The 24,314-nt window shown below is 40.7% G+C and overlaps 2 protein-coding genes across 9 annotated transcripts; one reads left to right on the top strand and one right to left on the bottom strand.

Moving 5' to 3' along the window:
• Positions 1-7: 7 nt before the first annotated feature.
• On the top strand, positions 8-6,383 carry TRMT61B (tRNA methyltransferase 61B). Its single transcript, XM_064709340.1, has 7 exons — positions 8-596; positions 682-784; positions 3,306-3,496; positions 4,686-4,777; positions 5,183-5,418; positions 6,003-6,083; positions 6,268-6,383. Exons 1-7 carry the CDS (start codon positions 39-41, stop codon positions 6,309-6,311), a joined length of 1,305 nt encoding a protein of 434 aa, XP_064565410.1. The 5' UTR covers positions 8-38; the 3' UTR covers positions 6,312-6,383.
• SPDYA (speedy/RINGO cell cycle regulator family member A) lies at positions 5,920-13,653 on the bottom strand. Of its 8 annotated transcripts, none has more exons than XM_064709342.1 (7): positions 13,545-13,653; positions 12,593-12,839; positions 11,516-11,574; positions 11,181-11,266; positions 9,422-9,593; positions 8,225-8,516; positions 5,920-6,662 (listed from the first exon to the last, which is right to left on the bottom strand). In XM_064709342.1, exons 2-7 carry the CDS (start codon positions 12,819-12,821, stop codon positions 6,574-6,576), a joined length of 927 nt encoding a protein of 308 aa, XP_064565412.1. In that variant the 5' UTR covers positions 12,822-12,839; positions 13,545-13,653; the 3' UTR covers positions 5,920-6,573. The 8 variants fall into 8 exon arrangements, with proteins under 8 accessions (XP_064565412.1, XP_064565411.1, XP_064565414.1 ...); XM_064709341.1 differs by having other exon boundaries at positions 13,399-13,630; XM_064709344.1 differs by lacking the exons at positions 12,593-12,839; positions 13,545-13,653 and adding an exon at positions 11,785-11,937.
• Between the last annotated feature and the right edge of the window lie 10,661 nt (positions 13,654-24,314).

Genomic DNA, 24,314 nt, shown 5'->3' on the forward strand with positions numbered 1-24,314 from the left:
GGGGAGACACACCCCCTTTTCCCGCCCCCGGCCGCTCCATGAGGGTCTGGCGCGCGCTGCGGCGGGCGGCCGCTTCCTCATCCTCCTCCTCTTCCTCATCCTCATCCTCTTCTTTTCCTGCCGACGGGAAGCCTCGCAGGCGGGCATGGGGGACTTCGCTGTCGCCGCTGGAGCGGGTGAGGCGGCTGCTGCCGCCCGAGGAAGCGGCGGCGGTGGCGCGGGGCGCGGCGGCGGCAGCGCCGGAGCTACCTCAGGCTCGCCCTGAGAAGGAGGAAGAGGAGGAGGTGCCGCTGATTGTCCCCCGTCAGGCGTTGGTTGGGGCGGCGGGTCCGCGCTCCGGCCCTTTCCGCGCCGGGGAGCTGGCGCTGGCGGAGGTGCCGAGGAAGAACAACTGGACGCTGAAGGTGCTGTGCCGGCTGGCGGCGGAGGCGGTGCTGAGCAGCCCCAGCGGGCTCCTGCCCCACCGCGACATCATCGGGCAGCTGCCCGGGCAGGTGCTGCGCACGTCGGCCGGGAAGCGGCTGCTGCTGAGGCGGCCCTCGCTGGACGAGTATGTGCTGCTCATGCCGCGGGGAGCCACCATCGCCTACCCCAAGGTACCGCTGGTGGCTGGGAGGTCGCTGGCCGAATCTCACCTTTAATTTCCCGCGAGTAATAACGTATCGTTTTTCTCGTTCGCAGGATATAAGTGCTCTGCTAATGATGGTGGATCTCCACCCGGGAGACACCGTGCTGGAAACTGGCAGCGGGTCCGGTGCTATGAGCTTGTTTCTGTCAAGAGCAGGTGGGAATCTGGCTTTAGACAACACGGTATTTATTTATTTCCTTCTCACAACATGAGGGGTTTTTTGCCCAGATACTTATGGTTCTCGTGGTCCTTTACTGTTCAGCTCATGAAAACTTTGCTGCAGTTCATGTATATTTTGTTGACTTGAAGGAAAGTTACATCAGCACAGGGACAGCAAACCATTCTGACTGTGCTGAGAGGGCCATAGTGTAAATGGTTACTACCAAAGGCCCTGCAGAAAGCTGAGTTTCAGCCATGCCTCAAGATCACTCAGCTGCAGCTGGTCTTGATATGTTGGGCCCAAGTTTCAAGGTCAGCAGTTGCATCTCTGCTTCCTCTCTGTCCTTCTGCCTCCTACTGCTATTGCTTGATTTCTTCTGATCATCTCTCTGGAATAAGCTGGTGTTTGCGTTTTTTTAGTTCCATTGGGATTTTGAAGCTACCATGGGATTATCCTCAAACATTCCTGCTGTAGGAGCTAGAAGCTGAGGAAACAGAAGATAAAGATCAGCACTTCTCTTTCCATTTAGAGAGAGGGAAGGTGGGAGTCCTTAGCTTTCCCCAGCTTGCCCTTCAGGCAGACCCAGAACCCAAAGAGATGGAACACCTGCTACAGGCTAAGGCAAAAGCTAGCTCTTGCTAAATACAGCAGCTGATCTTTCTGCCTTGGGTATTCAGCCTGCTGTGGCCATTTCATACGAGCACACCTGAACTTGCCAATTATTCCTCTCATTTTTCAGTCTTGTCCAACAGTTTTTTTCTGATCACTTTAATTTAGCTATAAACGGGCCAAGTTGGCAGAATCATTGACATTACCATTACCAGGCTGTTAACCCTCTCCAGGGAAAGAGTGCAGTTGTTGTGTGCCAGATCAGCTCTGTTTTGAGGAGTGGGAAAAAGGTATGAAATTTCATTGCTATTTTCAAATTTATTGAATTTAAATCAGCACCAAATACAGCCAGTTGCAGTCACAGCTGAACACACTTTGGTGCTGACACAGAAATAAATAGATTTGATTTGCTGGTTCCTAGTGGTGGTTGCTTTTGCCACCATTGAATACACACCAGTGATACCCAAAAAGAGAAACAGCTGCTGTGTGGGTAAATGCTGGAATCCAAATCTAGTGGGCACCTTACCAATGTCCATGGAATTATTTAATTTCCAAAATTCTTGTTGATTTAACAGATTTCATTCATCTCTTAATTGTTATTCCTTTTATATTTTATTTTCCATTCTTTCTTTAATAATTCCCAGAAACTGCTGACATGAAACAGGAGAGTTGAGAGAGTGGTATTTGTCATGACTTTAAGATCTTTGAGAACTGGAAAATACGATGTATGCAAATTGTATGTATACTGTAGCTTCACAGTAATGAATTTTGCCTAGCTATTTCACCTTTTTCTTATTTTTAAAAAAGCATTTTCAAAAAGTAGAAAATATCTTGAATGAGTGGGGGTAAAACTGACACACACACACACACACACACACCCCCCCAGTGGGAAGAATTTTATTTTTATGATGTTTCTAAACTGATAATCTAAGTAACAAGGAGTTGGCACTGTGACTCTACAACTGCTTCAGGTGATCAAAGGCAACGTGGTGCAACCTTCTCTTTCCTACCAGCTGGTTCTGGCCTGTGTCTCATGAGGAGTGAGCTGGATCAAGGAAAAATCCATCCCTTCTTTTACTCAGTTATCTGCATGGATTCACAGTGGGATCACATAGGTGAGGGAAGGGACCTGGTGACTTCAAACTGAAATGGCTTAAAAAGGCACAGAAGTGACCTGGGGAGCTGCTGGTTCCTGACAGCTGCCTGCACCCATTCCAGAGTAGCAAGGAGAGAGAAGTGAGTGATGGGATAGGCTTGAGGAATTGGAGTAATACAAATATGGAACAATACAGCAGTGCACACCCTGCTGTCTGCCTGCACAGCCTGGAAATGCATCCTGTATGAGAAACAGTGTACATTGGACTCATGGTAAATTTCAGAATAGTAAATTTAGTCTTAATAATTTATTGCTGTTGCAGACAGTAGCAGGAAACTTACACAAAGCCGGGTAAATCAAAGAGTACACTGGAAAATGTCTGTGTGGCTGAGATCAGTGAGCAGGTTTCTGTGAGCACTGGTGCAGCATTCCCAGCTGGTACCTTTGGTTGCTCTAGCAGAAGGGCCTAGCAGGGGCCACAGATGCTCAACTTGTCTTTTGCTGCACGAGTGACTTCAGGAGAACCTCTTGGAACAGTCTGTACTACCATAGCTACACTTTATTTCATCTGTGCATTGATGGATTGCTGTCTGTGAAAGAACTAACACGGCACTTTTTCTGCATGTTTGTTTGAAATGTAAAGAAAACATAGATTGTTATTGATTGTTTCATATGTGATAATTTCCTAAAGTGGAGATGGAAAAGTGTATTTAAGTTATAGACTATGCTTTTGCTTTTGTTGGGTTTTTCCCCCCAAGTCCTTGTAACAGCAGTGTAAAGTGGTGAGTGGAGTGTGTTCTGTTTGTTTGCAGTTGGGCCCACAGGCCGTGTTCTGAGTTATGAGATCAGAGAGGATCACCATAATTTAGCAAAGAAGAATTACAGGCACTGGCGCTCTGCGTGGCAAATCGGACACACGGACGAGTGGCCAGATAACGTGGAGTTCATTCTGAAAGACATTTCAGCAGCTGCTGCAGATCTGAAATCTGTAACACTTGATGCAGTGAGTGAATCCCAACAACTCCCCCATCTGTCACCTGTCTGTTCTCCATCAGTGACAACCTCTAGTGCTCACGCAAGGGATTCCCATACCTAGTGCAACATGAGAAATAACACTCCAGGTCCTCATCAGTGAAAGAAACATTGTAATTTTTTTGTCAGATACAAATGTTTTCAAGATTCCAGTTACAGGTTGTCAAATGAAAAAGTGATAAAGCTGTACAATAGAAATATTACAATTAATTACTGCTGTCTTGTAAGGAAATACCAACTTGCTTTCTTGTATTTTTGAGAAACTGATATTTTCATGAGATACATTTCAAACATTAAATTTCAGAAGAATATGAACCTTATTTAATATGCAACTATGTGACCACTTTTCTATCAGCTATAAAGAATGCACAATGTAACTACACCATAATTTAGAGAATGCTGTGGCTTGTTCTCCTGTCCTGCTTCTTTGTATCCAGATTTCCTAAAAGGAGTTTTGCTGAGGAAAATAGGTTGATGTTTACCATTCTTCCCTGTAAAGCTGACAAACTACTTACAACTACTTACTAAATGCTTTAAACAAATAGCAATTTTTAAAATGGTGCAAGCAAAGAAATATAAAACATAGCATAAAAATACCTTTTCAAAAATGTTTTAAATAACAGTCCTGCAGGAAGGATCAGATATTGCATATCCCATTGTTCTACAATCTGGATAGCTTCCTAGCAGAACATGGATAAATTACCAAAGACAAGAAGTATTTTTAATCTTGAAACTGACAGCAAGTTAGACATTGTGACCATAATGTGTTCTTTTTATACATTTGAACAATCTTTTTTTTTTTTTTACATTTGAGAAATAGGTATTCAAATGTGTTAGTAAATGTAGTCTTTTAGAAGTTTTTATTACTGTCAGGATTATGTGATTTAATTACTAGGAGGCTTAACTTCCTACAGACCTACTTAGTTGGTCAAATGCCACTTACTGTTTTAATAGAAATTCATTTGGAAGTAGAGAGGACTCCATTTTGTGTAAGTGCACCTCAGGTTTTGAGAGGCAGTGATAAAACTGGAGGATGATTACACATTGCTGTTGTATGCCTCTCTTTCCATAACCTTTTTTCCCCCCAGCATTGCTGTGTGTTACTCTGGTAGAGGTAGATATGTTCTCACAGTGCACATTAATATGTCTTTCTCTTGCAGGTAGTTCTGGACATGCTGGACCCTCAGTGTGCTCTGCCTGTCGTACACCCAAGCCTGAAACAAGGTGGGGTGTGTGCTGTGTACTTGGCAAAGTAAGTATTTCTTTCTGGCACCTTTACTCAGGCATTACCTGGCCTCAGTACAAAACCAAGCATCTTCTGAAATCCACATCCAGCATTAATGAAATGGTTAACAAAGTTGGGGGTTTTCCCCATGTAACTTTCTTTGGGAGTGGTACTCAGTATAAATTACACTTGGCCAAACCCTTCGGCATCTGCCTGGGGAATGTTCTCATTCTGGTCAGTGAAGTTTGGCCTTTATGGCATCCTCAAAGTAACTGCACTGTTCTCCAATGCAATGCAAAGGTTGCTCTTTTACCCTAAAACTGAAGGACTCATGTAACCTCAAAGGTAAAGAATGTGTCAAAGTCAGTAAAACTGAAATTTTGTGCTTTGAGTTTTCAAAATACTACTTTACCCTTTGCATTTCTTCAAAAGCATCACACAGGTTATTGACCTTTTAGACAGAATACGGAGCTGCAAGCTTCCCTTTTTGTGTGAAAGGATAATTGAGGTAACTCACAGGAGCTGGTCAGTACTCCCTGCTAAACTCAAGCATAACAAATCAAGCCACATGGTGGGAACTCAAGAAAATATTGAAGAACCACCTCAAAATGAATATGAAGAAATCCATATTCAGGATGAAGCAGTTCTTAAGGAGAGCGAATACAATGGTAAGGACTTCACTGCTGGTGAGATCCCCTATTACTGCACTTAGATGATCCAGTGCTTTTACCTAGGTCAGCTGAGAACAGGCAAGGACACCCCAGACCTTGTCAGGTTTAAAGAAGACTATTAATTGTTATTTAAGTTAAAATATCCTTCTAAAAACCTGGGCTAAATAAAAAATAAATTTCAATCTGCAATACAGAGTGACTGCCCTTCTACTACTGTTCTCAAATTTTAGATTCTTAAGAAAATTCAGTTCTTTATACTCACCACAAAGCTGCTTTAGAGGACCCTGATGGACTTAAGGATTCCTTAGAAGAAACAGTGGCCAGTGAGCTCTGTTTTGGAATTATGCTGTTCTGGCAAATCCAAAAATGCTGCCGTATATATATATTATATTTATGTGACAAATATAAATATATATACTGTATAGATCTGCAAAATGCAGAGTTCTGAATATTCTGATAGGTGACAACAAAAAAAAAGAAAACATATGAGGGAAAAATATTACATGTGCATTGTCTACTCTAGGCTGCATGTAGGTCTTAAACTTGTGGGAACAAAATAAAAAGAAATGTCCTTCTCACAGAGTCACTCAGTGCTGCTGCTGAAACAAACCACTCAGTGCCTTACATTGCCCGACCATCCCACTGGCAGGAAGCTCATTCAGGTGAGACTTGGAAAAAGTTTATCTTAAATGTTTAGTGGTATTTTTATTTCAAATAAACCTTTTTTTTTTTTTTTTTGTATTAGCATTTGGTATTTTCCTATATCATGAAACCACAAAACTTATAATAATAAAACAATCATTGTGTATTGAAATACTAAAGTAGTAACTTTTGTTTTTTAATTAGCGTTCCTTACCAAGCTGAGAAAGTTTGGACCACTGCTTTCTTGATGCTGCTGCCTCCTTAGCTGCTAATTTGAGTATTGTATCAGAATGAAATAAAACATGACAAAGTAGATGCTACATTTTGCAAGTTGTGTAACTTTTAAGCAATGACTGCTCTGATTTCTACCTTATATCAGGTTTGAAACACCAACTGTTATCCCACTATGTAGAGGTAAAAGTTTGAAGTGAATCATCACGTCTGGTGTTGTGATGCAGCCCAGGCTGTTCTGCAAATCACAGGATCTGTTTCTGTCTTATCAGGTGCACTTCATTCCCCATTGCTTGTAAACCAGTCCATAGACTTATCTTGATCCAGGGTGCTGCATGGTTGCCTTTTGCTGGACAGCCTCAGACAGTCTACCAGAAATAAGGAGAAAAAATTTTAGTAAGAAAATGAAGAATCAAAGGCTCTCCTTTGTAATGAATACTTTGCTGGCTTCCAACTATAGGTTGCTTTAAGAACAAAGTTCTTAAAGCATAACTTTAAGAGATACTGAAATTCACTGAATGTGTTCACTTGATAAAGCTGTGCTTATTTCAACATCAGAACAGTTGTTGACAGGCACAGCTTTGGTTCCCTTCCAGCACTCATGCTGCAAGTTGCCTGCTTATTTGTGAATAAGCTTCATATAAAGTATTCTCAAATGGTTGGAGGAAACACCATTTTTTCTGGCCCTTGTCAGAGATGAGAAGCTAGATCTCTCAAGTTAAAACAGACTTGAAGTCATTTTGGGTCTTCCCTGAGTAAGTGGTGATGTTTAACACATTAAATTATTAAGTTTTGTTTTGTAAACACCTGACTTGCTTTATATCTCAGGAAATAGTCAAATGCAATTTTTTTCCAAGTTGAGAATCATATTTGTACTAAAGCTGTCAAAAACAGTAACAATCTTACTGTAATGGTGAAAATTTGGATATTAATGAGAACACATGCAAATAAAATATACAGAGCAATAAATAACTACCTCTGTATTAGATAAGTGTAGTAGGAACTCTGCACTGGTTAATTACAGGAGAGTGTCTTTGCAGAGCTGAGGCCTTATCCAGATGCCTGAGGAAGTTTACATCTCAAGTGTGTTTAACTTCTAATAATAAATTTAATAATGGGTTTGCCCCACAGCTGCTGTATGTAACAGAGGGCCCTAATGCAAAGGCTGAGGATGCCATTGTGAGTAGATTGATGGGCAGAGATTCAATTATGTAAGCAATTCTTGCAATAAGATCTTGTTTTCTACTCATACCCCAGTATTAAAACAGTCTTGTATAATTTGCCAACAAATCAGATACTTAGAGGAAAATGGAAATTGTGATTTAACCTATGTCCAAACCCATACCACAAATGAGCATCCTGCCCTTTCTCAAAACATGCTCTCAGCAAGAGCACTTTGACTCACTTTACATGTACCAGTATTCTTATTGTTCCAGGCATAAAAAAATCATTTAAAACAGGACTCTCAATTTCATTTATAATGCAAAAATAGTAACAAATGGCTGAGTAGACTGGAATGCAGCTGAAATCTAACATAGTAGGTGAACGAAGAGACTCTCTGTAAAACAGTTGGTAACTAAAGCATGCAAATATACTGAAATACTGAAATGTGCTCAAAATCTGCTGTAGTGGGTGAAAGTAACATGAAGAGACTCAATGTAAAGCAGTTGGTAACTAAAGCATGCAAATATACTGAAATGTGCTCAAAATCTACCATAGTAGGTGAACGTAACATGAAGAGAGTCAATGTAAAGCAGTTGGTACTTCCAGGAAGCCAAGATACAATATGTGAAAATGAATCCATGAGGGTAAAAGCACAGTTCTGCTGATGTGTAATGGGGAGGGACAAAGCAGTTCCTGCAGCACTCAGAAGGGCAAGTATGGAAAATTATTCACAGCATTTTCCTATACCATGAAACCCACACCATACCTTGGGCTTTATAAGAAGGAGAGTCGATGAGCATTTTGTCAGTTGCAAAGGCATCCTTTGATTTCTGGGAGGAGTGCAGGTCCATCATCTCCAGCGTGTCGGTGGAGGAGGAGGAGGATGACAATCCCAGCCGTACAAACCTGCCCTTCTTCCCGCACAGCAGGCAGTCTGTGGGGGTGGCACTGGGGCCCCGGGGCAGCTGCACCTGATCCTCATAACTCCTGAGGGCGCCGCTGTGCTGCACCGAGCGCTCTCGCTGCCAGATGTAGTGTGTTGGAGCGATGGCCATCACCTGTGGGAACAGCCATGGTGGCATCAGGAACAGCAAATGTAATGGGGAAACACACAGCTGAAAACTGGATCCAGTTCGGGTATGGCAGGGAATTAACCTAGCTGAAATGGGCATCATCTCTTATCGGTCTCACTGTCCTTAGGCAGGGGTAAGTAATCCTGATACAGTCAGGTGTGGAAACATCCCAGCTTCCAGCCCTGTATGTTCACCTGAGTTATCACAAACAGCCACTCGTGTGGGCATGTTGGAACCAAGCTGGTCTCATTGGCCACTCCAAACATCAGCTGCAGTGCTCATCATCACTGAAATAACAACGGTGGGAAGCTGGGAGGGTGTGCAAGGAAAAGCATCCTGCACTCGCCTTGCTCTTTGTGCTTTTCCCATGGCATCTAATCCCATCCCCAGAAATGGGCCTCTAGAGTAAATGGGAGATTTTATTTTCCACCATCTGGAAGCAAACATTATGTACTTAGAGTATGACATGGGTTTTTCCAGATACACACTTCACCTGAAAAGTGAGGAATATATTTTTTCCTTATAAATTGTAAAGCACACAAAATTATTTCTAAAGTGGATGAAGTGAAACAAATTAAGGTAGATTTTAAATAAAAAAAATATTTGCACAAAGCAAATACTAGTCAATAGAAACTTCACTTTTTAACAGTAGTGCAATATAAGATATTCTAGTTTACTTAAAAAACACTGTTTCAAATACTGTATTTTAAATGGAGAAGGAAAAACTATGGAGGATAAATAGACCATTACGTTTTAGCAGCATCTTTTCTTTCCCATGGGTTGTCTGTTTACTTTAGGGAAGAAACTAAATTAGCTGTACAGAGCTAAATTGCAAGCTGGTGTTACTTGTTGTGATTTCAGCATCTACAATATGAAATCTCCCTCCCTACCTCTTCACAGCAGCGTCTGCTTACAATAGCCCTGTAGTCAATTCTACTCCAAAGCTGATCTCTTAACTTTAGGAAATCAGGGAACAGCTTTCTCCAGGCTTTGCCCAAAGCCCATGGGAAAATTTCATACTTTGCTTCTTCATTGTCTTCTTCAACTGTGTTTGCCAGATACCTTTAAATATATATATGTTTATGTTTGTAAACATTATTCAATCTTATAGCACTATATTAGAATGATTTCTAACATAAAGTAACAGCTATGTTGCAGTGGTTCTTTTTTTCTAGTATTGTGAGGAAAAAATGCTAACAAAATACAGCCTACTCTCTGGAATACAGTATTTTCTTAATTAGTTCCATATGCATCCTTTGGGTAAAAAACCCAAGCTTCTATAGAAATTGTTTTACCCTTGAGTTTCCTAAATTAATAGATAAGCAAGAACTAATACATCCTGACATCCTTCTCCAAGCTGGCAAGAAACCCTTCAATAAAATGAACAATTTCTGATTGATGCTTTAAATTCTTTAAATAAGGCTTAAAACTCTCCTGTGAATTCTTAAACTCTTCACTTTTTACTTTATGGATTTTAGCTATTCTTGGAAAAATACATTGCTCATATTAAATTATGAGCAAACAACTAAATACAGGTCTACCTTTAGTTAGAAATGCAAAACTTACTTTTTTAATGTCTCTGTTCTTCCCTTGGTTCACTACCTAGTTACTTTTAGTTTTAAATTGTCTTCTCAGACAACAGGAAAATGTTTATTTCCTCTGGACCCACCTGGTACTAAACTCCTGTAAATCACACTTGAAAAATTAGGACTTTTGGTCTCCTCCCCAGTTTTCTCACTTGCTCCTGACCCCAATATTCTCTCTAGTCCCTCTGTCCCCCTCTAACCCTTTCACTGTTCTGGCCTGGCTTTTCCCCCTTCAGGGGGGTCAGAGGGCTCCCTCCTCCAAGCTCTGTGGGTGTCACCCACAGCACCAGTGACAGCAGAAGGAACAGCCACCTTTGCCCCCTTTGTGTGCAAATCAGAGCATCTGAGAAGCCATGGAACAAAAGATGACCTGAGCACCGTAACACTGTAAAAATTTAAAAAAAAATGCAGAACACTCTGCAGGTATAGCCAAATAAAGAGGGTTATGTAGGCCTGGATTACTGATTCCACCACTGTTTCAAAGTATAGGCATTTTACAACTGTTCAAAAAAGTTCAAAGAAATTCTCTAGCAATGTTTTTACAGTTGATTTAAATATATTGACAGAAACTTTAATAACAATTTACTCCTGAGATACCATGGTGAAATGTTTTGCTACAAATGCCCTAAAGGCTGGCAAAGATATGAAACAGGGTTTTATATGAGCACCTGTGAGCCACCTACATGTTGCTGTGTATTGTCCTGAATATATTTCTTGTAATGCTTTAAAAAGCTCCCAGATTCAGTTTGGTGGGCAGAATGCCACTGTGTGTATCACTACAGCAGTGCAAGCAAGCCCTGCCTGCTGCTCAAGCTTGTTCCATCTCAGGAAGAACAGTGACTTTGCACTGGTTATGTACAGTATGTAGATTATCACAGAACCTCAGAATGGCCTGGGTGGGAAGGGACAGCCCCCCTGCCACCCCCTGGGGATGCCACCCCCGAGATCAGGTTGTTTCTATATACCTCAAGGAAGTCTCATCACCTATTATAGTTATCAGTGTCAGAAAGAAATACAATGCAAAGTTTATTCTAATAAAACCAGATAATTTTAAAGTACTTACAGAGCCGCAAAGAAATTGATTCTGGTATGCTCACTTGGTGTGAAGTTAGCTCTCTTGAAATAAACGAAAGTCATTGCCAAGAGATACTGTTTTGTAAAATGAAGTATCAAAGTGTTACTTAGATACAGTATTTCCTACATCGATTCACACAGCTTGCACCAAGATATTTTCATCATTTTTAACAATGAGGAAAGCATGAATTAAGTTTCTTGAAACTTCCACGTGAAACCATTAGAAAAAGATGATGTTCTGTATTTGCATTAAAGTATCAAGTAATTAAGGGCAGATTTCTCACTGAATGAATGTTCTGTTAACTGAGAAGGAAATGCACTTACCTTGTCTGCAATTTCACAGCAACAGTCCATCCAAAGGAAGTCTTGGATTAGATCATCATCTGTAACAAGAGAAAGCTGTAGCACTCCAAACACCAAAACTGTTTGTGTCAGCAGGTATTTATAAATAAATAGCCGATGGTCTTTCATCAAACCAAATGAAAGAAAAGAAGCTAGACCAGCCAGCAGGGAACAGAGAAACTGCTCCCTACTGCAGTAGGAGAGGTTCAGGTGTGATGAAAGCTTACATGGCAAAAGGAAACAAACTCTACCAGAAAGGCAAGGTGGAAAATCTGGTGGCTGCATTTCATCCATTCTCAGTAACAGCAGGTGAAGGTGAAAAAATAACCAGTGTTTTTCCTATTTGCACCATTTCTTCCTGCACTACATGCTTCCAGGTGATAGCACACCATTATTTCAGAGGAACTGCTGGGAATCCTGCACCTTCATTACCTGGCAGCCTTTATAGGGCAATACTTGCTTTTTTTTGGTCAGTGCTTCATTGTCCATGAACATGTACTGTAATTACCAGCAGCTCTCTCTCATTCACTTCTGTATTTAAGGGTCAAATAAAAACCAGCTGTAATCTTCCACTATTACTTAATGTCTTGCTAAATTAAATAAATACAAAACTTCATGTGAAAGAGGCACAAATAAAGAAGAGATGCTCTAACTCCTTAGATCATTCCACTTCTTCCCCCAGAAGTTTATTCCCACAGTAAAGAACACATTTAACAGACAAGGAGTCCTTTCTTTAAGCCTTGTGTAAAACAAGATGCACATTGTTTTACATGTATTTGTTGAAATTTAAGAAAAAATAGTAATGAAAATTATCAAAAATTAAAAGTAGCAAACCACCTTGGTTTCATTTGTAATTTAAGAAAGATACTTTTCATCAATTCAGTAGCCCTTGTATTTTTAACTTAAGCATTAAATATTTATATATCAAACTATAACAACAACAAAACATTTTGATAAAGAACTGCCATTACTTTCAATATGAAAAGCACTCTCAAAACTCCTGAGCTCAGAAAACATTCTGTTCAGTCAATTCATTCATATCTCACATTATTAACCTACCAAATAATTTAAAGAAAGCTGTCATTTCCTGACGCTGAATAACTAGGCATGGTCCCTTTGGACATTTATATTTCTGACTAGGAACCCCTTTTTCACAATTTCCTTGATGGTCTTTAAAAGCAGGTCTCTTTAGTCTAGTAAGTTTTTTTTGCTGATGTGATCTGGATGCACTCGATTTTACATGAACAGTGACAGTGGGAGGTGTCTTACACACCAGATTGTGTTTCATTTCGTTTAGCAAAGGTTCCTGTTAAAGAAATAAGAAGAAATTAACTACAAAATTAGTCAGTTTTGGCACTAGTACATTTCTTTTGTTCACATAACTTTCAGTAGAACTTCTGTCAGATGATGCAAAATTAATTTTATCAGTACTGATTATCTAAGTTTTGTGCCCTGAGATGGCCAACTAAATCAGAGTTCTTTGATTTAGTTTTAAATTTATAAAGCTTTATTTTTCCCCAGTAGAAGGAGCCTTCAATTTTGCCTTTTTAAATCAACTTTGGAAAATAGGAAAAGATGTGTGAAAAGCAGGAAAAGCTGCTGTTTGTCAGATCCTTGTAGCTCCACACAATTCCTTAGATCTACCAAAAAACCTGTGTTCTCACCCTCCAATTTGTGATTGTGTCTTTTTCTTTTTTTTCTTTTTTTTTTAATAAGGAATATTAATAGAACTAAGGGAGCAGAACTGTGATTGAGCCATGTTGATAGATTAAAATCAAGTCTTGAGCTCCTAATTGCCCTTGGGAATTAATCTTATCCCTCACGCTGGACATAGCCTGAAGGCACAGCCAAGGAAACCAACATACCTGTGGTGTTTGTAACCGCGAAATGTGAGGGGATACCAAAGGGACAGTGAGCAAGGGTATTTTTTGGCGGGATGTATTAAATGTATTTAAGCCCTCAGGAGGTCTCCCGGCAGGGGGCTGTCGGAGGCTGGCTCACCGCAGCCTACCTGGCTCCCCAGCTCTCGGGTGCCTGCCGCATGAGCATGGAAGGGCTCTGAGGGGAGGCCGCGCTCTCGGCTCCCGCCGCCACAGCCCAAAGCCGTCCCTGTCCGCCTCCCTCAGCCCCGTCCCTTCCCTCACGCCTCCGCGCCTCGAGTGGCGCCTCTCGCAGCCAATCAGCGTGCGCCGCGCACCTCTCCAGCCAATCGGAAGGCGTGGCGCTCTCTCCTCCCGCCTCTCCCGTTGGCGCCCGGGGCGCCGCAGCCAATGAGAGCGGGGCACGGCGGGGGCGCCTCCTGCTCGCCTCGCCAGGGCTGCCTGGGGGCTCTGAGGAGCTTCCCTTCCCTTCCCTTCCCTTCCCTTCCCTTCCCTTCCCTTCCCTTCCCCTTTCCCACTTTTAGAGTAGGCTTAGATTAGATGTTCGGCAGAAATTCTTCACTCTGGGAGTGGTGACAAGGCATAAGTTGTCCAGAGGAGCTGTGGGTTCTCCATCCCTGGAAGTATTCAAGACCAGGCTGGATGGGGCTCTGAACAACCTACTCTAGTGGGAAGTGTCCCACCCTGCCCATGGAATGAGATGGTGTTTAAGGTCCCTTCCAACCCGCATCATTCTGTGATTCTATGATTAAAACATCTCCCCAGACTGATAAACGTGTCCCCAGGAGAGATGGGACACGAAGGAGAAGGGATACCTGACTCTAAAGATCATTAAATATAGAGGTGCAGGACACCCTGCTGCTACCTTCCTACAGGGGCAATTAATGCAATTACTCTAAGGCAGTCTATTGAAATGTAACAACAGGAATGAAAAAATCCCTTTGCTAATAAAATTCAGTGTGAAATCTTACTGTTGCCTTTTCTTAGAAGAGCTAAAGATTTATCCTAGGAAGATGGCAAGACATACATCCGTTTTCACTGTTTCCCCCTGCTCAGGCCAATTAAAGTGTAAGTGGCCTCATTTGTTATGGTAATGAGGAGAGAGGCCTCTTTACACCTTCCTCATCTTCTATTAATAATTTGCTAAATTATTTACGTTCTCTGAGTTAGATTCAGGAAAAGATCATGCCGAGTTTCTGATCAGGGAGAGAGATAAGAAACATACCAAGTGGTAAATGTACTAACTAACAACAGGCTGAGGGGTGGAGACAATACCAAATACATGGGCAAGGATAAAGTCTGTTTCTTTGACATTCTCTCTTCTTAGACACATATTCACACTGAGTTGCCTGCATCAATTTTTCTCTTCTTTTTTTTTTTTTTTGTGTGTGTGTGTGTGCATATTACTTTTCATCAAGGAATTCAAAGTACTCATCAATTGATAACTGTGTAAAACAGAGGAAGGGCAGGTTACAGAAGCTTCCACATAAACATCTTAATCTTTAAAACCAGGAAAAAAAATCTTCTTTTTTATTCCCTACTGCAAAACATGAAGAGCAATGATAATTGTGACATGCATACTTCTTTATTCTTTACACCTTTACATCAATAAAAAGTGACTTACAGTGTCAATCTTTACCCACACAGAGCTTCCTGTAGGTCTCCCACTTCTGAAATAATTTTTGAGCTTGTGATTCAACAACAAAATATTAAAATGCTTCTTTTTTCACTCAAAAATCTGTCACAATCAAGTCACTGAACAGGAATTGTGACCTTCCAGCAGTGTATTGTCCACAGCCTGCCAGGACTCGGGTTCTGCTCTGATTCAGAGCATTGCACAACACTGGATCAGACTCTTGGGGAAACTGAACTTGAGAGAGGGAGCTGTGAGGATGTCTGGGACTCTGCCTTCCCTCCCTTGCAGGACTCTGCAGCCCAGGGTAGGGCTGAGATGGGGATGACTCAAGGATTCAGCGTGGAAACATTAGGGAAAAACATTGACATGGAAAGGCTGATCCCTGAACGCAGTGAGAATAAAGAACTAGAACTTTACCTGACTCTGTAGTGGAATTAACTGGTTCCCAACTTTGCTTTTTATTTACTACAGTTTTCAGAAGGATGTTGAACAATTCATCCATCGGGAAGAATGGATGGAGCTTCTGGACTTCCAAGCCGCTTGTTGGACATCAGGGAGCGCTGTTTCACCACCAGCGATTTGAACCGAGACAATGCAGCGTTTGTTACACGGAGTTTCATGCTGTACCTCTTTCCTAACCCTTCCTGTAGGTGTCCTTAAATCAGTTTAGCCACTCTCCATCTCTATATGTAATCACAGTTTGAATATACATGTTTAATATATACCAATTTTTATATATCTTTATATTTATATATTTGTATTTACATGTATATTTCCTATGAATTTATAAATAACTTTATATAAATATGTGTATATATCGTTTTATTTGACATAATATTTCTATGACTAAAATTACTAAGACCTGGGCTTGAAAGACCTGGGATTCTTACAAAATCTTATTTCTGGAAAAAACAATAATTCGACATATAAAAATATATAAAATAAAAAATAATAATTCGAAATATACACTGAATAAAAATTTTATATATACACTGAAAAAAAAAGATTGGAATTATACACTGAAATTCCATTATGAGATTTATAGTTATATAACTATTCAGAATTTGGTCCAAAAAGGCAGCTGCTGAGCAGTTTGATTCCTTTAAATGAAAAAAAGGACTTAAAATTTTTTCAGTGAATGAGTTGTTTACAGATAGATCAGGAAGCATCACTGAGGAAAAACACAGGGATAGTATTTTTATAAATTACATTTAGGATATAGATACTTTTTTCAGATTTTGATATTTTTGAGATGTCTTTGGCCTCTGATATCCATTTCGGTGAACTTTTTTTTTTTTTTTTGCCTAAGAAAGATGATACAGGTAAAACACCTGGTATTTATTTTCAAACAAGATCATGAAGAACCACCATTAATTCTTGTAAATAAAGATAATTATCCCAAATAAAGATCATTATCCCAAATAAAATATGTATTTTTCAGTTAGAGACTTTTCCTACTTCCTTCAGAGTGTGAAATAAGAAAAAAACCTCTCTTTGCTGTAGAGATGTCTGCTGATCCTGCTGGTGAAACCTGCCTGGCCTCTCAGTCAAACACATTCTATAGGAAATGCTCATGGATTGAGAGGTCCAGTCCTAAAGACCCATTGTGAAACTGAAACACACATCTAAAAAGCAAATTTTGAACATGAGGTTAATTCTTTCAGAGTAAAGGGTGTAGCAAGTGACAGGATTAAAGTAAAGAGGAAGAGATGAACCACCTGAACCCACATCTGTCACCAGAAACCTGTTTCATATGTGGGAAGAGAAAGGAAGGATTCAGATGAGTTGTGAGAAACAAATTTTTAGGGCAAATCGAGGTGCCTGAACCAGGACTAAACACAACAGACTGAACACATTTTACCAGTTTGCTACTGGAGCAAGTAAGCAAGGATACTGGAAAGGTACCTTGCAGTTAAATCCTAGTTTTTGACAAAATTACAATATGATTAAAATTAAAAATAGTTCAGTGCCACTTAAGTATATGTCACTGATGGATGAATGGGCAGGAAAATTGTTTCCAGCTTTGTTTACTAGAAAAGAACATCTGAGCATACAGCAGCGTTGTCTAATATTTAAGTCCCAAAACAGCTGTAGTTGTTCTCAGCTACTGAGAAATTCAAGAGCAGCTCTAAGGAAAAAATGATTTGGAAATTATGCAGTGCACAAGGAGAGCAGTAACTAGGCTAACAGAGCAAGTGGTAAAGGAAAGTGGAGGCTGTCAGCAAATACAGTGCATGTTTAAACATGCTGCTCCTGCATACTGCAAAACAGCCAAGCTGCAAATCTCCATAAATCTCCAGGGACATAAGTTTGAACTTGTTCATTCCTACTGTAAATAGACTGATACATCCTGTAAGAACTTAACTAATTCCAAGCAGACGGGGGAAGCCTTTAAGATTTATTTTTAAGGATTGGCATCTATATGCTGGTTGTAATTGAAACAAAGTAGTCTTATCTGAAAAGTTCCAATTTATCTGTAAAACTAAATAGATTATAGAGACTACATTAGGTCTTCACCACCATGTCACAAAAGATGAATGATACCTATCAACATCAGTAACTCAAAACTAGCCATGCATATTTTACATTACAGGGAAAGGAGATGACCTGCAGTGTTTTCCTTTAGATGTTGCTGAACCTTCTGACATCATCCACCACATTCTAAGTCTTTTTTAGCCACTGAAGATTGCATTTTGGATTTGCAAGTATTTAATAACCATGGCTATATTTGTTACCCATGTTGTTTCTTCACACAGAATTGTGCAAAGAGCCTTAATACACAGGACTCCTCTCTACCTCCATGGCCCTGGAGCCATTTGTTCCAGCTGCCAGGAGCATGAGGCTTCCTGAGTGGCAGGTGCAGGAGCCAGGAGCACATGGAGACAGGTGCAGGAGCCAGGAGCAGGTGTGTGCAGCTGTGCCCAGGGCACTGCCCGTGTGCATGCGCAGAGGGGCTGGGTTGCCTAACTGCGAAATGGGAACTTTCCACCTCTTCCTTTACTCCTCTTTCCTCCCAGAAACAACTAACAAACACCAGACTTCGAAAATCTCCCAGCTGAAAAGGTTGCTGGACTGAGAAAGTTTCAAGAATTTTACTTAAGAAATCTTTTTCCTAAAATGGCGTCAGCTAAAAAGTGTTTCTTTCCATCTGGAAATTAACAAAAATGCTTTGCCTTGCTGATGTAATATTTAGGTACACATTAATACACTAAACTACAAAACATCCAAGGAACCCATTATCCAGGAAATATATCTTATGTTATTATCTACGGACATCAAAAGTAGAAAAACATTGGTGCTTTCAAAATAAGATCCTAATCCTTTTCCTGAAGGCAGGTTTCCTAAATAATAGCTGTTTGAATGGCTAAAGAATAGGTGGGAACGTTCAAAGGTTTAGCTGGCTGGCTTATGATTCTATAACTGGGCAAAATGTGTAAATTTCATCTAATCTTTCTCATCTTGCTTTCCAGTTTCAAAGTTTACTGGTCACATAGGTCACGAACTCTTTCAAACACAGTATCTATTTGTTCTTTGTTTTTATACTGTTGAACACAATTGAATCTTTGCCCATAACCTTATAATATGAAACAATAGTGGTGATTAAGACAGGACAATTTTTCTGTTGTCAAGAGCTGTATTTGCGTGGCATGGCATTCAGAAGACTCACCCCATGAAAGGATTAATCAAAAGTAGTGTAGCTGTAGTTTTTGAAGCAAGAGGAAATTGTTTTCCTAGGAAAACAATTTGGCTCCCATGCTCTTGCACTGCTAGGAAAGGAACAGCATCAAGTTCAGTAGTGGGAAGGCAGAACTTCAAGGCCAGCCCTTTAGAGACTAAAACCAGACAAGTTAAAATGTGACCTGGAAAAAGTCCAGGATTTGCTTTTTTACCTCCCTCCCCAATGGTCCAGGCTCCACACAGTTAAATTAGAACTGCCACAGTTTGTTAAACATTGAATGCCCCTCCCAAGTAGCAATAGGGTCTATAATTACTCCACAACAGGTCAAAAAGCTTTCTTGTTTCACCAAGTTCAGTAATCACAGGTTGTAAAAGTTCCCTCACTCCGAGCTTGAAGCAATAAAGTGACTAGTACAAGGGCTGTAAATTAAAGTGCACAGAGAAACAAATGAACTTTGGTAACAGCTTTTGCTAACTGGAAAAAAATAAGGAAAACTCATGAACTGTGAAAGTAGTCACAACACAAAAGCAATTTATTTCAGTGAGGAACAATAAAAGCAAAACACCAATGGCATGCCCAGCTCTTTGAGCCCCACTCTCTGCTCTCCATTGTGTTGGTGCTTGTGGGATGAGATTTTCTGCCCAGCTCATGGGTGTATTTATTCACCTTTGCTTGGGGTATGACTGTGCACACAAATTAGAGTGAGGCAAGAGTGGGTGGGGATTTACAGCATGTTAACTGCTCCCTGGAAACTGCCTGCTGTGTGCAGGCTGTGACCCTGTTTCCATTGAGGAGTGCATGGCTTCTGCTCCCTGCCAGGCTCAGTCTGTGGGCTCTTACTGGGGGTTACCTGACAAACTCTAAGTCCATGCCTTCGCTACCCCATGGCAGCCTGCACAAGCCCAGCCAAGCAAATTCAATGGCAGGCAGGTTTTATGGCAGCAGAACTCAGTGTGCCTTCTGATAACACCACCCTGAGGGACAGGACAACTCTCTGTGCAAACATCTGCTTCAGTTCTGCCTACTGCCCACAGACGTCACACAACAAAGCATGGTACAAACTGCTTGGGACCATCTCAGTTTTCAACAAGTGTTTTGGCAAAGTTTCATCTCTATCTTCTTTCACAGAGAATAGCTAAAAGAGGGGGGAAAATAGATAACCTTAGATATCAAACTGTAATAACTTTAGTGTAAAAAGAGCATCTTTTACTACAACTTGTGATCTTCTGTTCCCCCCTAAGCCCTTTCCAAACACCACAAACTTGAGGGATTTGGCACAGTATGAAATTAGAAGGTTTGCCTTGCTGCTGTGCAGTAGTCTGGGTGAGGAGTTATTACAATTTTTACCCCTAATGCTGCTTATTTTAAGCAGTTTCGAATGCTGACAAAAGATGTTCTGAAAATGCTGTGAGTATTAGAGCAATGGAAATGCATTTTCAGGTACTAAAGATGAGGGCGACAAACCTGTTACTGACCCCACCCTCTGCAGTGAAGACTAAGCCCTGGCAGAGAGGTGAGGATGCCACAACGTATCAGACATGTTGGTTTCTATAATCCTCAAAGACACAAATAGAACATACATTAATTGCATGAGCATTTCTCTCCTGTGGCTACACCCTGTCTAGTTTTGTGAACCTCTGAACCAACAGCCCTGTACCTCTTAGCAGCTACTCTTACCTTCTAAGGTCTCTAACCTTGTAGAGACCCAAGCTGTGGGGTTAAGGACAGCTTTGTCAGGGTTGCCACTGCCTCTGAACTTATTTCCATCTTCAGTGTGCATGACAGTCTTGTCAAAATGCACAAACACTGTGTTATTATTAAAAAAATAAGTCATGATCTAGAAACAGGCCAAAAAGACCCAAACATGTAAAATAGCTTCCTTTTTTTTCTGGTTTTTTTTGTTTGTTTGTTTTGGGTTTTTTTTTTGTTTTGTTTTGTTTGTTTTTTTTTTTTTTTTTTTTACAGTGTTTGGAAGTAGTTTAACAGTCTAACAGAAAGGCATGACTGCTTTTTTTTTTATTTTATTTTTCTTGGCTCTATACTTGACCACCTCCATATGCACAAGACATTTAAGTTCTCCAGGACTCCAAATGTTCTCATTATACAAAGCAGTGTAACAAGGCTTACCTGTTTACTAGTGGTTTTCAAACAGGCAGGAAAAGTAAAATAGCAATAGAAGCAGCAGGTTCATTACAGTCCTTTGAGCAGCAGCATGTGTCAATTTATAACAACATGGAATCTTCAGAAAAACACACAATGCATAAGGTATTGTACATGATTTCTCAATATTGTCCTCTTCCTACAGTTCTTTCAAGGTTTCATTCTATGCAGATGACGAAGTCTGACAAAAAATGTTGAATGCAAACATTCTGAAGCTGTCCTAATAAAAAGTTCCTAAGCAAGTCTGTAATATAATGACATATATAGCAATGTCTGGCTGTCCAAAATACCTGTTGGCACTTTTGAGCATCAGTGTTTCTGGTTGTTTCTACCTTTGCCAGCCATAACCAGTTAAAAGTCATGAATTTTCAAAAGCCATTAATTTTGTTAGAAAAAGACTAATGAGACTGTGCTTCCCAATTTGGTGTCCTACATGGCCTGTTTTCTAGGGATGAGACTCTGGTTATCTTTGGGAGGGTACACCCAAAACCAATCAGGTTTGCAGCCTCTGAAGAATCTCAGACCGGATTGCCAAACACCGCAGTGGCATTGATCACGCTGTGGCCACTCATCTCTGCGATCTGCTGATCACAGTGCATGTCACAGCCCCACCTTGCATGTTTCCTGATGCCTCGGGAGTGACTCACACATCCTTTCGACTTTCCCTGAAAGGAGATTCTGTCGCTTTTCTGTGCCTGGGGAGTTTCAGAGACCCCACTTACCTAATTTCTAGTGAAGACCTGGAAATTACCTCACCTCATAGCCCAGTATCACATTAATTCTTACTGGCTTCAGAAAGAGCTGGATTTATTTCCCTGGATCTGATTCCAAATTCACTGAAGTCAATAGAAAATCTCCCCCTGGAGTCAATGCCTCTTGAGCATTTTAGTGAATTAATACTTCATTTTCCAAACAGATCAGGATCCAATGTAAATTACAGAGCAAAAGTAGAAAAATACAGATCACTTGAGTTTTCCTAATGTAAGCTTGCACACTTTGTGTATGTAGAGTTTAGTGACCAAAACATTTTTCTTTTTGCTATAAAGTAGAGCCAGTAAAGTGCTTGTAGCATTTAAATTATAATTTGTCTGAGCTGTAATTATGCTTTAGTAAGAGAAAACCACAATGAGCCTACACTGCACTGCCTAATCAGCAGTCAGCTATTTGATAAGAGGAGGTATCTCCAACAGTTGATAAAATGATCCTGTTTATAACCAATATGCATGGCTTACCTTTAGAGCTGTGTGCTGAGGAAAGCTAATATAGAATAGCCATTGAACGTGGTCACGTATTTCAGCACAAAGAGGTAAAAGCACCACAAAAGGTACAAAAATGACACTGCCTCCCAACCCCCCAGACACCAAGGTACCTGTGTAATAAACTTCAACACTCAGGCCCTTGTACCTGCTTAGCCTCATGTCTGCTCCAGTGGCTTTGATTCTATTGAGAAGATGCACTCAAAATAACCTGGGAAGAGGGTAAAATGAATTCTGCTGTGAGTGGTCCTTCATTTCTATTTCCTTGCTGGTGAGTGACCTCATGTAGAGAAACTCTCCTTCAAAAGTACTGAGCAACATTTAAAAAATCATTTCTTCACATCTGGAAATCTGGCAAGACCACAAAGTAGCAAGTATCAGCCCCTGCAAACTGGAGCCAAATTAAATGTTATCCTACAAAAATCTGCATGATGCCTCTATGTTTGTAGCAGAATTATCAAAGCACTTTCTACAGGTGCTCACATTTTGCTACATGTCACAACATAACAGTGCCAAAACACACTGTGAGAGGCTCTAGTCCACACAAATCCCCTAAGACCATTCAGCCCCTAGATACTAAAGGTTGTAGCTATTTTCTGATTAAAAATGCCTATGTGGTATTGGAAGGTGCTTGGAGAAAGAAGCAGGGCAACTTTCAGTAGTAGTCACTCCAAGATTTCAAAACTGCTTAGATTTGTAAAACTAGGCACAGAACAAGGATCAGGAGAAGAAAGGGAACTAGCTGTACCCAGCCCGTTCTGTTCCTCAACATTTACATATTAAAAAAATAAATAAATAAAGGCAAAAGCCTATCATAAAGTTTATTGGTCCCTTTTATCAAGGCTTACGTAGGTCAGCTTGACAATTCCATAATGACAAGACAGCTTTTCTCATCTTGACAAAAACAGTACTTTAATATGGAGTAAGAGGTTTTTAGTAAGGCAGGCATTTCTGAGCTTATTGATCCTACTCATCTTTCTGAAAAATGCCATCACTTGATGAAAGCCATACAAGAAGTTCATATCTGAGACTTTAGTCTTGCCAAGTTTTCATATTGCTAGGCCAAGCTTTCCTTTTGAGTCTTTGCCAAGTGTATCAGAAGAATATACTTATCATCAATCAGAAACCACAGAAAGAATCAAGACAAATGCTGCAAAACTCTGATTTGGGCTACACCAGGAGCAAATGCAAAGAGCAAAACCATACTCTTGGACCCATTTGAGACAGCAGCAGGGCACTGGAGATGAAAACATCACACAAAACCAGGTACAACACAAACACAGCTGCACAGAGAGACAAAACCACCAAGATAGCTCACCGGCAGTTTCACTTCAGTCTCACAAAGTTTTCAAACAGTTTCACTTACTGACGTCTCCACATGCAAAAGCAGAAACACATTTTTGTCGTACAGTGAACTGGTAGGAGGAAGCTTCAAGTCTTTGGGCAGGATGTCATTCTGGTTTTATCCTGTACCAAAAGAACTTGTTTTTCTAGGGTGCTAATGTAGCTACCTTTTAGAAAGATCTAAGCATATTTTAACTGAATAAATAAACTCAAGGTTCACAAGGCATTTCCAGTGTACCATACTTATCTTTTTTCTTCCATTTTGACGTTACTTTTACACTTTTAAAGCCTGCAGCCGGCTTTTCTGTGCTTCCTCCTCGGCAACCTGGCCAGGCTCTGGCACTACCTCCCATTTTGTGGGTTCCCACAAAGCTGCGCTGCTCAGAGACAAAGCGCCCAGGACTGCTTTTCCCCGAGCGAGGAAATGAGGATACTGCAGTACCAGGAGCGAATCTTCAGAGCAACCATGAGCAAATAGAGCAAATCTACTACGTATTCCAGAAAGGAACCAAAACCGAAAATAAAAACTAAACGTGTGATCAGTGAAGAACCTTACGAAAGTATTTATTCTATATAGATAAGCATTTTAATAATGATAATAATAAAGTAAGCTTTTTAATTTACTGAAGAATTATCAGAATTTATGTCAAGCACGGAGTATTTCACACGGCCCCTGGATGCGAACAAAGCTCACTTTAAAGTGCGAGCAATCCCTGCGAACATTCCCTGCCCCTTTATGTCTGCTCTCAGCTCGCCGAGCGGGGAGTGGAAACACCCCCGAAGGAAGAGCCCGGGGCCACCGGGCCAGGGCAGAGACCCGGGGCCC

This window comes from Zonotrichia leucophrys, chromosome 3 (assembly GCF_028769735.1).
Source record: "Zonotrichia leucophrys gambelii isolate GWCS_2022_RI chromosome 3, RI_Zleu_2.0, whole genome shotgun sequence".
Lineage (NCBI taxonomy): Eukaryota > Metazoa > Chordata > Aves > Passeriformes > Passerellidae > Zonotrichia > Zonotrichia leucophrys.